This window comes from Acanthochromis polyacanthus, chromosome 18 (genome assembly GCF_021347895.1).
Source record: "Acanthochromis polyacanthus isolate Apoly-LR-REF ecotype Palm Island chromosome 18, KAUST_Apoly_ChrSc, whole genome shotgun sequence".
In the NCBI taxonomy this organism is placed as follows: Eukaryota; Metazoa; Chordata; class Actinopteri; family Pomacentridae; genus Acanthochromis; species Acanthochromis polyacanthus.
In genome coordinates, this window is record NC_067130.1 from 2,172,783 (window position 1) to 2,187,836 (window position 15,054).

Genomic DNA, 15,054 nt, shown 5'->3' on the forward strand with positions numbered 1-15,054 from the left:
AGCTGTGGGTGTGAAAGAGAAAGAATAAGGAGATACAGTAAATCATGAGAGCATCTTTTTTTGGGGGCAGTTTCGGTGTCTTTTCACGAGTTACATGGACGCCCTTTTGTCCCGATTAGTTACATAAACCTTCCCACTCATTGTGCTGTGTGTGTCGTGGTGTCGCTACCCTTCCCTTCACATTCAGCCTCTGCTCGTGTCACCACGCTTTATTTATCCTGATTTTTTTTTTAACTCTCTCTGCTGCTGAGGGGAGATCAAAACAAACCTGGAGCATCTGCTGAGCCAACAAGTTCCATTTCATTACGCTCTGCATGAAAACTCCCGCTGCACTCTATTTCACACCTCTCCCTACTTAGCAGCGGCACATTGAGGGGACACTCAGGTGAAGCACTCAGCGTGGGGATTAAATACACGCAATAATTACGGAGCCCAAGGCCATGTAAGGGATGCTGCTGGTAATGAGGATAGATTTCCCACTCTTGCATAATTACACTCAGTCAATCAAGCCCTTCTCCATCACGCCTGTCTAAGAGTCAGAAACGATTATTGTCAGAAACCTTGTGTCTGAAGCACAGTCTGCAAGACTTTACACTGTAAATGCTACAGTTTGGATTTTTTAAACAAAATTTGTCAGTATAAGTCTCACCACTGCAGTAGATTCACTAAAAGTTCTTCTTTTGCACATAAAGACTCATAAAACCATTTGCACGTAAAAAACCTGTTATGCACTACTGTCAATTCATAGGTTGATTTTTTTTATATATTTTACTTTATTTTGTACTATATTTTGTTCCCTTCTTTTTAAATATACGGTGCTACTACAAAGGTGTGAGAGAAACGTCTTTTCTTTTATGTTCTGTTCTATACTGGAAGCATTGTGGAGCATATGGGTGAAAATGAAATTGGCCACGACTACTTCCTAGTATCGAACCGTAACGTATTTCATCTCCTACCAAGGATGCAGGAAAACCCCAAAGGCGTCAGAGAGCCATCTGTCTGAAAGAATTGGGAGCAGCGTCTGCAATACCCTGAAACTTTTTGTGATGGCCAATTAAAGATTGTGTGATTCAGCATCAAAAACGTAGTTTTTAGGTCATAAAGCTAAAAAGAACTGAGGTTATCTGTCACTTCTAGTAGTTCAATAATCAGTTCCTACTCAGCTGCTGTACTCTATTTGATGGAGAAATTACTGTAGATGGAAGAAAATTCTTTTTTTCCCTCATTTTTTCATACTTAAAATGAGTAAATAACAGGTATAATGATTTGTATATTCACAGCAGACTTGTTTAAAATTTTTCACATTTTAAGGCAATTTTTCCATATATTTCTGTTCTGTTTTACATTGGTTTTACAGTGTAGATATTGTGTTTTCCCCCATTTCAGTCAGGTTGTACATAGCTTAGTATGTTAAAAAAAAACTTGCATGATCGCAATTTGAAGGAGGATCTCATGTAGGCTGAAGAACTGTCCAGTAATTTGACACTTCAGTGAGTTTTCGCCTGCTACAGTTTGGTCAAGAGGTCATTCAAAGTTGTGGAAAACTGTGCCCCGGAGCTGGCAGGGTTCAGCATCGTGTTCAAGGGCACCAGAGCTCAGTGCTGTTGTTGAAGGACTGCCGTTCTACGCTGACTGCTGCACGCTGTGCGTCTCGGTGCGACTGCTGATCGCAACATCTGTACCGACAGATGGGTTGGGAAATAGCGGTTGTTGTTGAAATATTGCTAATTCCATGCTAAGTGTGTAGAACTGCTGCACACAGAGAAGGAGCATTCCTCTGCACACCAGACAGAAAAGGAAGTTGCACTTTTGGAAGTTTTAATAGTGTTGAATTCTGCAGTTGGTGTGTCTGGCAAGATTCTACAGTAAGTTGCACGGACAAGTAAAACCGCCGCGTGGAGAGAAAACCAATATTTATTCAAATGTAAATGAAGGAGTGGATTAATGAGAGGAATCTGGTGACCTGCAAATGAGGAGGGAACAGACACCGGTGGACGTTGCATGGAGGAATCTAAGAGCTGTAATTGGCAGTGACTCAGGATGTGGGTTCTCCTAACTCACAGCAGCTGTGAAAAAGTAAATGATCTGTCTGGAAATGATGAGGAAAATAGGAAGACCTGCAAGTGATTGTATCGACTCCCGACCTCTCATGTAGAGAATGTAGAACAAACGAGCTGTGTGTGTGTTTTTGAATAAGAAAGGAGAGGAATACAGTGAGTAGAGTTTAAACACGCATGTGGAGTTCTTCTTTACAAGCAGTACTTTAACACAGACTGTCAGATATTTTAGAATAAATGCATCCTTTGGGGAAATGAGGCTCACATAAAGGGCATCCTAACACTGGATAAAAAAAAAACAGGATTTGTATTTCACGACATTAAAATGCTTTTAAAAAAATATATGGAGCACGCTTTCCTGACTGACCTTGACATCATTATTTCCTGTGGGTCATCGCACCGTGGTGATCTCCAAGTCGGATTTTATAGATTTTCCAGAAAAACACTGTCTCAATTACCGTTTCAGTTCAGCTGCTCTTTCATGCGGGAGTTAACACCTGGACTCCTAAATCAAGGTAGATTTGCTCAAAGGTTAGATGGAAAAGCAACAGAAGAGTGCAGCTTTTTACTCAGAGCGGAAGGGCTGCAGGCTGTGGAGGATTAATAATGAGAATCATCTTTATTTGAGAGCGCAGCCGCAAAGTGCTTTCAGGATGAATACATAAAACAGGAAAATAATTCATTGATAAAAGCAGGAAAAGAAAGATAATATACAAAAGGTCAAGAGCGGCTAAGATAAAAGCAGCTCTATAAACTCAGGTTTTTGGTTGTTATTTCTTAACCCTGTAAGAGACAAATATAGAAAAAGAATGAGCAAAGAAATGAAATATAGACAGACAGACAGATTTTTTAAAAAAACTAAAAAGAAATGAAGAGTTCATTTGCAAAAACAGGTAACTCCGTTTTCAGAAAACAAATTTTTTTATTGTTTACTTGAGATAATAATAATAATAACACTAATAATTTATTTTTCTCTATTTTCTCATGTATTTTTCTACTAAGTCAAATCCACTTAACTTCAGTTTGATTGATATTATCTCAAATAAACAATAAAATAAAAAGTTTTCTGAAAATTTATCAAAACGGAGTTACCTGTTTTTGCAAACGAACTCTTCCAATACAAATATAATTTTGCTATATATATAAATATGTATTTTTGCAGCAGTGGGTTTTAAATGGTTAGAGATGCTAAAATCTTGGTCAGCAGTGTTTTTGATTCTAGATTTTCTAAGATCATCTCCTATATGGTCTGTAATATAGCAGAGTCAGTTACAGAACAGCTTTAGCGCTTAGAGGCAATACTAATAAAGATTGTGAAACTGAAAGGGGATTATGGTAAGACTTGAGACTTAAGAGATCTGATGATGTTAACCACATTTCAAAATAGCCTCTCCTCCGCTGCAGCCGTCATGGAAGCACAGGTGCCCTCTTGTCAGAAGGTGCACATATCATTTTAAGACCAGAATTCTTTTCATGTTCTTATATTCAGATGCGTCATCCCCGAGCTTAAAGTCTCTTTTGATGTCAGGAGTATCTCATTAGATTCTTCTTGTCACTTTTTTTTTTTATCTCCAGTGAAAATACCTTTGATTCAGGAGCTCTTCAGTTAGGCTTCGCTTCATATGGATGGAAATCCCTTTTCTCTGCTCCTTTAATGAAATAGTGATATTTTCCCCTCTCCAGCTTGCAGATCTGGTCCAATAGATTTGAAAAAGTTTCTGTTTGAGAGAGGAAAACAAATTTTGCTCCCTTTTTTAAGGTCTCTGGCAAGTTGGATCTGTATTATAAATTATAAGAGGAAACATCAGAGGTGACAGGGAGAACATATCTTATCAGATCTGCTGCTCGGTGTACTTAGGGTTGTGATTTCATTTTCAGTGACGGGGAGCATTTCAGAGGATTTAAATCAAGCTTAGGTTTATATGCACAAAATGTTTTTGAGGTTGATTATATTATCATGTGCTATGAGGATAAATCTGAAAACAATAGATCTTACAGTACTTCTTTTGTTTGTTTCTCTGGATAGGAACCACAATATTGTCCTCACCAGGCCCCCTATCTGCTAACTCACCATAAAACCTCATAATAAACCAACTGTAGACTGCAAAAACTTTAATAAAGCAGATTATTGTTCTGAACATTTCAATGATATCTAAATAGTCTGAATCAATTATCCAGTAAAACTATCTATGCAGTAAAACCACGGCCATGGTTGGTGAAGTATAAAGGCAAGGACAGACACTGGCTGCTATTTTCTGCAGACCCAAACTGACACCAGTCTCATGTAACTTCCATTCATGTATTGCAGATGCTTCTTTCTTCTGCCTTCCTCCTATCATGTACTGATAAAAGAAAAGAAAGGAGGAAGCTTTGGGCAAAGGTCCAGGGTGACTTTATGTTTTTTCATGGTCTGTGCAATCAAAGAAATTGATATGTCACCAAGGAGATCCACTTTTCTGAAGTTGTGTCGCTTCAAAGAAACTCGAGTGAAATAGTTTTGAATTCATATTTTTCCTCTGTGGTTTGTGGTTGCTTCCACAGAACATGAAACATAAATATGAAAGGTAAACGAGTTGAAAAGCTGCCAGGAGAAATCCTGTAAAACGGACACTTATTGAGGATCAATCTGCTCATCCATCGAGAGGAATGGAGAGGGAAGGAAGGGAAGGGGAGGCAAAGAGAAAGGATCTGTCAGATGAAATGTGTTTAAGCCAAATAACATGACATCAGTGGGGTTGTGTCAAACCAACACCTCACATCTCCAGTCAATGGCGGCGATGCTAGTGCTCATTAGCTTAAAGACAGACCTCCAGGTTGGGTGGGAGAGGTTTTTGGAATCCGCTCTGGTGCCAGAGGAAATTAATTGGACATGAATTTGATTTCTACAGTGGGCTCTGACATTCAAGGTCTTCTCTTTTCTTGAATACCTGCATTTGGAGGAGGTCTGTTCATTAACAACTAAAACTCTGGTTATTTTTCAAAAAAGACTGAAAATCCAGGCATCTGTTGACTCCTTTGCGCCAAACGGAGGCTGTTCTTGTGGCTTCACGAACTTCCACACCATGCCAAGTTCAAACAAAAACACACTGGTAATATGACCATTAGGCCAGACAGTTAGGAGGAGATGTAAAACTCGAGCCCAGTCTATACTAGGAACATTCTGCTCTACTACACCAACCAGTCCAAGCTTAGCCATAACTTTAGACCAGCTGACATAAAAAAAATGTTCATGGACATGATCTTAATACGGCTTTAAAGTCCCTCTCCAGTCATTGATGAACCCTAAAAACTCTTCTCCGTGTTACATATTTGGAAGTTTCCCATTAAAATAATCAATTAATGCCTTCAAAATACCTGCTGCTTCCTCTACAATGTGCAGACCTGATATCCCTGCCTCTCCACCCTTCCCTCCCTGGTTACTGCAGCTCAAGCACAACAGCTCATCTATGACTCTGTTCAAACACTGTAAAGCTACTCTATGATACACAGTGGCAAGTTGTGATATTGAACTAATTTAGCCATACATGTTCAATCCAGGAAGTGCTCCTGCAGACGAATATTGATACAGAAAGCCCCAAGTTGACAGGAAAAAGGAAAAAGGCACCTGATCCAACCACCACAACAGCTAGACTCTTCTCCTCTGTGGTTATCTGTTGGTGGAATGAGTTACCAAACTCTGTTCGACCTGCAGAGTCCTTCAAGAAAAGACCAAAGACCCAGCTCTTCACCAAGCACTTTTGCACTTGACAGACTGCAAAAAGAAAAATATCCTGTTTCCTCCTGCACTGCCTGTAGACACCACGGTCTTCTTATCACACTTGAACTTGTCTTATGGCTCTTATCCAGGCTGTTTCCTGACTAGATCCTTGCTTGTGTTGGTTCTACTCTCAGATGTACATCGCTGTGGATAAAAGCATCTGCTAAATGAAACTGTAGAATTGTAGAAGTCTGAATCTGAGTGCTACCATATTCAGCAACAAGGATGAGCTGGTAGCATGTTTGAAGTACAGAAGCAATTAAAATGTGCAAATTAGCATCAAATACCACGGAAGTACAACTATCATTACAGGTACTTAGTATTCGACAAAAAGAATTACGTGACAATAGAGCTAGATGGATGCCTTTTGGCAAACTCCAGTTGAGATGTAATATGAGCTTTATTTAACACTGACTTTCTCTTTGTCTCCCATAAAGCTTTGATTGTTAAAAACAGGGAACAGCTGCTGTATCCACGGTTTCCCAAATCTCTGATAACTCATTCAGAGGAGTCATAGGTGTCTTGGTGGCCTCCCTCACTGGTCTCTCTCTGGCACAGGCAGTTTTTCAGGACAGCCTGCTTTAGGCAGATTTATGAATGTGCCATATTTCTTCCATTTCTTAATGACTGATATTTTTGCAAGGCATATTCAGTGACTTTGGGATTTTCATGTATCCATGAAGTGACTTGTGCTTTTTTAAAAACTTTTTCCCAGAGTTGCTTGCAGTCTTCTTTTGTGTTCATTGTGCAGGATTACCGATACACCTGTCACTTGACCTTTTAGATATGGACTTACGACTCATTCAGGGCACTCAGATCATCTCCATTTCACTAATTATGTGACTTCTAGCACCAACTGGCTTAACTTGTGTTGATTTAGGTGAATATCTTGGACAAGGGATGAATGCTAACCTTACATTTTTAATTAACTGACTTTACTTTGTTGAAATCTGTGTTCATTTTGGCACTTTTTCTGTCAAAAAAGCCAAATTAAACTGCCCATGATTCAATGTAGGCACGTATTTAAAATGCAGTTCTGCGTGAATTTGTCATGCAACACACTGAACTGAACTGAATGTGCAACAGCAACTCATAGTAAATATAACATTGACATCTATGTGTTCAAAAGCTCGGGGAGAGATACCATCTGAGGCATAGAATTCAGACTAGGAAGATGGAGTCTGATGATATACAACTTTCCTACCTTGACATTTTGAATTTCTGCCTCACATTTCTCTCTGTATCTGCCTTATCTGCAGGTGCAACGAGGGAAACAACCAGTCAGCATCCTGGAATCCTGCAGAGTCCTCCCACTGCAACCGGCGAAGGGTCCTTCCACAAGAGATGCAGAATGATCTGGAGCGCCCATCCTCCCAGGATCTTCCACCTCCACCGCCGCCTTCTCCCCTGCCTCACCCCCATTCCCTCCCCCTGCTGGAGAAACATCTACCCATAGTGACCAACTCTAACGGTCGCTCCGACCTGTTAGGACGGGGGTTGAGCCAAGGACTGGGCCCAGGGCAGGGGGGCTCTGGGCAGGGCATAACGCAGTGTCGGGGTCTGGGAGTGGGTGACTGTGGTCCAGGCCTGGGAGTGGGCCGGAACCCGCTGGTTCAAGAACTGTCAGAACTGGAGGGTCAAATTGTTGTAATCAAGCAGCAGCTGCAGTCAGCCATGAGGAGGAAGAGGGAGCTAGAACAGTACCAATCCGAAAACCAGCAAGCAAACCAGACTCTACCCAGTCAGCCCACTACGCACCAGTCTAACCAGTTTGGTCAGTATACCCAGTCCCACCAGCAGACTAACCAACACACAAACACACACCCAGAGTTTTGAAGCTTGTCTCCTCTGTTTTGTCCAGAGAAACCTGGTTAGACACGGGACTAGTTTCCAAAACCTCCTCTGGGTCCCGGATAAGGATCCTTGCCTGAGTTCTGGAGTTGGAACCCTCACTGGTTTCCAGTAGCTGGATCCTTTCCAGTAGAAGTTCCCCTGAACGCTGGACTAAAATGTTCTCCAGGGATCCGGTCCTACTCTGTAACTTCAAGTAGGACATTTTTCGGCCTCTGGAACTGGAGATTTGATGACATGAGAGGTGCTGGACCAGGGACGACCCAGGGATGTTGAACCAAATCTGTTCCGAGACTCTCACTAGCTTCTTGTGCCACTGAAGAGCTGTGCCACCCTCTCCCTCTTCTCAAGCTCTCACACCATTTTTTAACCTCTTTTTGTGATCCCTCCATTTTTTTTAAACATTCGTTTTCTGCTCACGAATTCTTTTTGTCCCCGTCATGCCTTCCCCCCAAGCCTCGTCTCTTCAAGGGTACAGATTTGCTTGCCATGATGTTAAGCTTGATCAGAGATATGAGGACTCTTTGGTATTTAAGCTTAATGGACTAATTCACCTGAGTGTGTTAAGACTCGCTGAGTGTCAAATGGCCTGAGGTTGAACCCAGCCAGTTAAGTCTTTATGTCCTTGTGTCTTGCTGAAACCTTGTATCTTTCAGACCTACAACTGAAAGAAAAAAAAATACGACTGCTGGTGATTGGTTGACATTCCCACTGACGACCTCATGTTTCTGGCCTTTGGCAGAGCTTTGGCAGTTACTTTGGCTTTGGGCATTTTTTTTATATAAGCCTTTTGAGAGGTTGGTGGGCTGGTGTTATGAGTAATAAGCAAAAAAGATATACAGCTTTCGCAAGACACCTTTACATGTATAAAGAACGCCTGGTTGGCATACGGTGGAGGATTATAGGACAATTCACAATCTTACATATGAATCACTGTATAATGTCGTCCTGCACTTCACTGACGCACTCCTGGTTTCTTGAAGTCATCATTTAACTTGTCAGAGTTTGAGTTATGGTCTAGAAGTTCTCATAGTGGGTTCATAGCAACAATCAAGCTCAAATGTATTAAATGGTAAAACATCCAATCAGTTTTTTTTAAATCAGGGAACCAAAACAGAACATGTTTGCCCAACTTCTTGAGAACATACTGGTGCTCTTATAATATTGTGACAACAAACACAGGAATACCATTCAGCTCTTAGCGTTAATAATAAATGTACACGTGAACAAAGGCCACTGGTCTAACTCTGACATGTTATTTAATGTGATGCATATTCACAACTGAACACACCAAAACAGTTCCTCTGTGATGAGACCGGTTTTCTTGCATCTTTTCTGTTTTTGGTTTGGACACGTTCTGTTATTAAAAAAATGTACCTCTCCTCTTTGCACTTAATTTAGTAGATTTTTTTTCTGTCTCTTCGATCTCTCCAAAATATTCTCCTACAGTGTCTGTAAATGATTCCAACTACAGAAATGGGCAAAATGAAGCATACTAAGAGTCTCTGCATAGTTGAGGCCCAGTTCAGATTTGAATTATTAAACCTCCACAACCTTGAAATTGTTCGTTAAAGCAACTCTCCTGAAAGTGACTTTTCAAAAACCTTAAAGGTGCTGTACGCAATTCTAATCCAGTGCATGTTTTGTGTCTCTTCATGGTCCACTAGTTGTGTGCTTTGGGTATGCACGGCAAAAAAAGGGTCCAGTATTCAAACACAGCACTTGCTCTAAACGGGAAACAAACAAACTGGGTCTCAACCGATCCACACAACACTACTCTGGAGTTTTCTCTACTGTTCGTGCACATTCTTATGTGTGCACAGGACTTGGGGGAATAAAAGGGGCTGTGGCAGCAAGAACAAGCATCCAGCACATGCAATCTAAATATGCTCACTACACCGAAATGTCAACAATCTTAAGAATCACACACGTCACCTCCAATGCCATTTGTTTTTAGCAGAGCAATGCATGTGCCAAGTGAAGGGACTTAAATGATGACCAAAGGCTTAATGATTTCTGCAAGATTTCAGGGATTTCCTTCTCACTAAAGAGTTCCCAGCTCCTGTAGCAGAGATAAACACAAGCCAACACCACCAGAGGAACAATGGCTGAGATCCAGGGCACACAAATTGTAGATTCAGGATTTATTTGATAGATTTTTTTTTTGGCTATTGAGATTCACCTGCAGTTACTTATTTCCACCCATCTTAATAGATTCCATTATGAACCCCCTGCAGCTATATAAATAACCAAACCACTGAGCGCTCTGCTCCCTACCTTGAAACGATATTTGGTTGTTGCACTATTCTTCACTCATATTGCTAGGGGACAGCAATTTGGACAGGGAAGCATAATCAGAACAGCCAACGATGACATTTTATGAACACATGGCGTGGTCAAATGCTGCCACACACACACACACACACACACACACACACACACACACACACACACACACACACACACACACACACACACACACACACACACACACACACACACACACACACACACACACACACACACACACACACACACACACACACACACACACACACACACACACACACACACACACAGCTCCTATCTATTTAGCCAGTGTGTCTGCAGGGTAAGCGTCGGCTGTCACAGCTGAAATGAATACCTGACAGAGCAAAAGAGCAAGTGCACTGGCTGAGCCGTCAGCTTTCTTTGTGTCTCTGTGCGTGTTTGCCTTGCTTAGCAGTGACATAGACATCAGTGAAGTCGATGCGGATGTAACAGGATGAATCAACAGAAGGACTAAATAAGAAACCTGGTTTTAGCATATCTATGCTCATTCTAATCACCTGTCTGGGGAGCAGCGTGTGGTTGGACAGGGGCGTGGTGTGAAGAGAAAAGGGCTGCCTCACTAGATGTGACACTCAGAGCAGGAGACGAGAATAAAGTCACATTCATATTGACTTTTTGGGGGCCTGTCTGAAGATAGTCTCGCTAAAACATCTCATTTTATTCCTCACAGAAGCAGCAATGTGAAGCATCAGGATTCCCATTTTATGGTGCACTGATTAACATTTGCTTCACACCGAGTCTCCCAGAAACATTATGTTCTTAAACTCAAAGTCTTTTAAGAGAAATGAACCTGTGATGCTGATTTAGATGACTCTAACTTGAAAAAGTTGCTTTCTCCTAGAACTGTGCCTCATGGATGGAAGCCACTGGTCCATCTACCAATCAGATGTCTTTGCTACGATCACATTTCGCTTCCATCCATCTCATGTTCACTTCAGCTGAAATTAGACTCACCTCTGTTCAGAACAAAACAACAATGCACAGTGTCTGGAAATGAGGAAGCCATTGAAGTCTGGGTGGGTTTTTTCCTATTAAAACCATTCGGCAGATTGGAACTGAAGTGGTTTGAGAGGACACTAGACTTCTCTTGCTCGTGTTTTCAGAGCTTTAGGAAATGTAGTTTGAAACAGGAGGCTCGGTCTAATCACAAAAACCTTTTCGGACCAGATTAGGTGAGATAGTATAATGAGCTGCACTGGGAACAGGATGTGGTCCCAGAATGGGTTAATCAGATGATTATCACTCAGAAAGTCAGATTTAAGTTCTGTACGAAGCTAGAAGTAATGCATGTGTGAGAGATTTAGAACAGAGAGGAAAGAGCTGCAGAGAGACAGCGGTACTATCACTTTGTTTGTTTTTTCTGTGTTTTTTCAGAATTCTACCTGCTGCAGCTTTAATTTACTGCGTGCCTACACTGTTTATTAAGTTGCATTACACTGCCTGAGCAGACTGGATCTAATATCTGTCAACGTCTAACAGTCTGTGTGATCTCTAAGATCAATATTTATTCATTAGCCACATCAGAAGCCTGACATACCATCCTCTTTCATGGCTGAATGAGGGAAATTTTGTTGAATAAAAGGATAATGCGACTCCACCTTTAGGCTGCAGATAAGCCAGAAAGGAGGATTTGTATGCAGCAGAAGTGATACTGCAAGGCTCGACTCAGGGGAGGAAAAAATGGAAAAAAAACGAAAACAAATCTCTGGATATTCAAACAAGCACAAGGACAGACACGTTTGCCACTTCTTCCATCAAGGTAACTTGCTAATGCTGCCTGTGAAGATGGATCATCCTTGTCTCTGGTCACAAATTTTCTACAGTAAATGAAAATTTACCGTCTCCACCGAAGCATTCTGACACGAAATGAAAAAACACAGAGAGGGCACCGTTGTTGCTACTGACTATTTAATTTGTGGACGAACCGAGAAAAAAAATATATGTAGCATTTCAAATGAAACACTGTTTTTTTTGCTTTCAAAGTAAAAGACAATTATAATCACAATGATAATGAGTAATATCTATAAAACATCTTGACTTCTCTCTTCATGCTGGGCATATCTTCCAATAGGAAATGGAGTCACAACATTGCATCACAATCCACTGGTGGGTTGGGGAGAGGGAGGGGTGCCTTAAGGAGGAAAGGTAAAGCAGGAGTCATTAGCCTGGTTTCACTGGAAGGGCTAGTCAGGCCTCAATAAATCACTATGTTTTTATTTTCCTACATATTTGACATCTTCCACTGGAATTTCAGTTTAAATTTAATTCTAAGTGAAATCTCCATGTACATCTGGCACAGACTAGCCCCGCTGAACCTCTCAGAGATTCCTATTAACATCACCGTGAATCAGGAAATTGGGGTGAAACGCACTCATAGCGAGCATTTCAACCAGTCACATTTTCTTACTGTACATTGTGGCTGATAAACACGCCCCAAACAGGTGCCCAACCCCATTTTCTGACTCGAAGGATGTCATTGACTCTTCCTTGGCATTTCCTCCGAAGGGAAGAGGAGTTGTTCCCCCAAAACACCTAAACTGATACCAAAACATATCCAGGTTTACAGCAGGCAAACAGGTCCAAATGGATCATAATAATCATACAGATTAACAAAAATCCTTATAAAATACGACCTGACACGGTCCATTAATGTACAGAGAGAGATAATAAAAAGAAGGATTCTGTCGTTTTTTCTGTACAAATGACAAACACCACAGAACAACAACATCGATATTTTTTTCCATAGCAGATTTTTCAGACCGAGTGGGATAAGATGTGGTGATCGACGAGGCATCTCACCTGACAGGATGTGATGTCACACAGGGTGGGTCAGCTGACAGGAGGTGTGCAGGTTTTAACATCGTCAGGATAGGCTACAGCACTCGCTCATACAAAATGTACAAAACATTGTCCTCTAACTACAAACAGCGCACCTTGGAGGAAAAAACTGGCCCATGTTTCCAATGATTTCTAAACACCCGGAGAAACGATCTGTGCTTAAGTCGGCTTTGTGATATTTTGGATGTGATCTGTGCGCCTCGGCAGGTTGGAGTGAGCAGAGCCCAACTGGATGGAAACCATTACAAACATGGTGGATTTTGTCCCCCCAGGTGATTTTAAACAGATGTATCAGGAGTGTTTTTTAATAAGCATTCGGAGCCACGTGGCATGCGTCCTCGTCATTGTGTCTGGAAGTGCTGTGGAGACGCAAACGTGACCCGGTGCTGCCCCCTTAGTCATGTGACCTCCGTCATCGACGCCGAGTGGTTCTGGAAATGGACGTGGGAGGAGGAGGAAGGGAGAGAGACAAGGAAGGAAATAAACAAAAATGGAAGGAGACAGGAAGGGGAGAAAAAAAGGTGTGGAAAAGAAAAAGGAGAAGGAAAGTCATCGTCAGCTGGTGTGAGGAGTGCTCTGTGGACGTTTTAGTGCGTTTGGGAAGGAGTAGTGCAAACGTCATGCCTGTTATGTGTGCTTAGTATGGAGAGAAAGAGAGAAAGAAAGAAAGAAAGAAAGAAAGAGAGAGAGAAAGAAAGAAAGAGAGAGTGAAAGAGAGAAAGAAAGAAAGAAAGAAAAAAAAAGAAAGAAATGTGAACCACATGTGACCAACCATATGTATAGCTTTGTGTCGCACCCTTGTAACAAATTCTAAAAAAAATCAGGGCATGAAAAAATAAATTACAACAGAATACAGTCATAGAAAGTTACAATACAAACCAAATTCCAGTACACAAAATTCCAAGTATCTGAAAGAGGATTTTTTTTTTCTTGTTTTAAGCTCAAGGCCTCGAGGGAGCTCCGCCAATTACTGGAGAAAGATAATGCGCATCATAGAGATTAAAGTTTTTGGGAATCCAGGTTAAGTGTTTTGAGCTACCTGTGCGCTGAGGGTCTCCAGTGGGGACTCTACACGGGGGAAAGTCATCAGAGGCAGACCGCGGTATTCCTCCGTCTTCTGTTTAGCTGCTGCGCTGTGGACGCCTTTGAAGTTGTTCACAACACATATACCCTGCAAAATACAAGGACACACAAATACAGGTTAAATACATCAAATCAATGAATTATGAAACTATTAGATTTTCATGTAACTCTCTGAACCCAAAACTAGGTGTCTTTATTTGCTCCTGAAAGAAAGAAAACTCAAAAATGAAACAGTTATAAAATAACAAATCATAAAAAAACAAAAACACAAGAGGTTGAATTTCTGTATTTGTTTAACAAAAACTGAAACAGCCTGGAATCAACATGTACAACATTTTTCTAAGTTCCCAAATGTGTTGCCAATACTAGATTTAAAAAAAAAAAATTGTGGGTGAATTTACTGCTTATTTTATTTATTTCCATAAGTATTTCCTATCTGTTGTGACTGCAGTTTAGCCAGAAGTCTCAGAATTATTTTCACACGACCGTCGATCACAGCTGAGACACTCCTGGCTTCACTGTTGGGTCAAATTTTGCACAATTTTTCGTGTTTTACAGAGCGTGGGTACTGCACATTTTAAATAAGGCACGTAGAATGAAGAGGTTTTGATAAAATATCACAATTTTATGCATACAGCTGGTTAAGTTCAAGTCCTGAGATTCTTTCTGTTCTTACAATTTGCGACTTAATAAATAAATGGTGACATTTCGATGATTTTTTTGTAAAAATAACATGACTTTCAAATCTGCCAGCAGCCTTTGAGGTTCAGATGGTACCTTAGCACAACACCGTTATCTACAAATGCACTTTAATTTGGCATGATCAATTTAACTACTGCTAAAGATTATTATTGATTTTTACATAAAATTATTTTTCTTCTATCTCAAAAAAATACACCTGTTAAAACCCAATATAACTGAGGTATGAAGTTCTGGTAAAAAGAAATCAGGAGGGTCTTTTGAAGAGATGTGGTCATATTTCCTACTTTATTACACTTACTGCTGTAATATACCGTTAATTTGGGTCTCTAATAGTCCGACATCGTTCCATACACGCTTCTTTAGGGGCATCAAGCTTGTTGCCCAGCAGACAAACAACAGAATGCTCATTTCTTCATGAATATATCTATAAATTAC

The 15,054-nt window shown here is 40.8% G+C and overlaps 2 protein-coding genes across 4 annotated transcripts in view; one reads left to right on the plus strand and one right to left on the minus strand.

Moving 5' to 3' along the window:
- Positions 1-9,061, plus strand: part of grin3a (glutamate receptor, ionotropic, N-methyl-D-aspartate 3A) — a 59,496-nt gene extending 50,435 nt beyond the window's left edge. Inside the window, exon 10 of the mRNA XM_022204821.2 lies at positions 7,074-9,061. Coding sequence (XP_022060513.2) covers positions 7,074-7,650 — 577 coding nt within the window. The 3' untranslated portion in view covers positions 7,651-9,061. The remainder of the gene's footprint in view (positions 1-7,073) is intronic.
- A 2,826-nt stretch (positions 9,062-11,887) lies between these two features.
- Positions 11,888-15,054, minus strand: part of plppr1 (phospholipid phosphatase related 1) — a 101,371-nt gene continuing 98,204 nt past the window's right edge. For 2 of the 3 annotated variants that reach the window (XM_051938345.1, XM_022204823.2), the window contains exons 7-8: positions 13,874-14,005; positions 11,888-13,265 (exon numbers count right to left, since the gene is read on the minus strand). In XM_051938345.1, the coding sequence (XP_051794305.1) occupies positions 13,233-13,265; positions 13,874-14,005 (165 nt within the window). In that variant the 3' untranslated portion in view covers positions 11,888-13,232. Of the gene's footprint in view, positions 13,266-13,332; positions 13,471-13,873; positions 14,006-15,054 lie in introns of those variants that run through there. The other variant, XM_051938346.1, reaches the window with a different exon arrangement.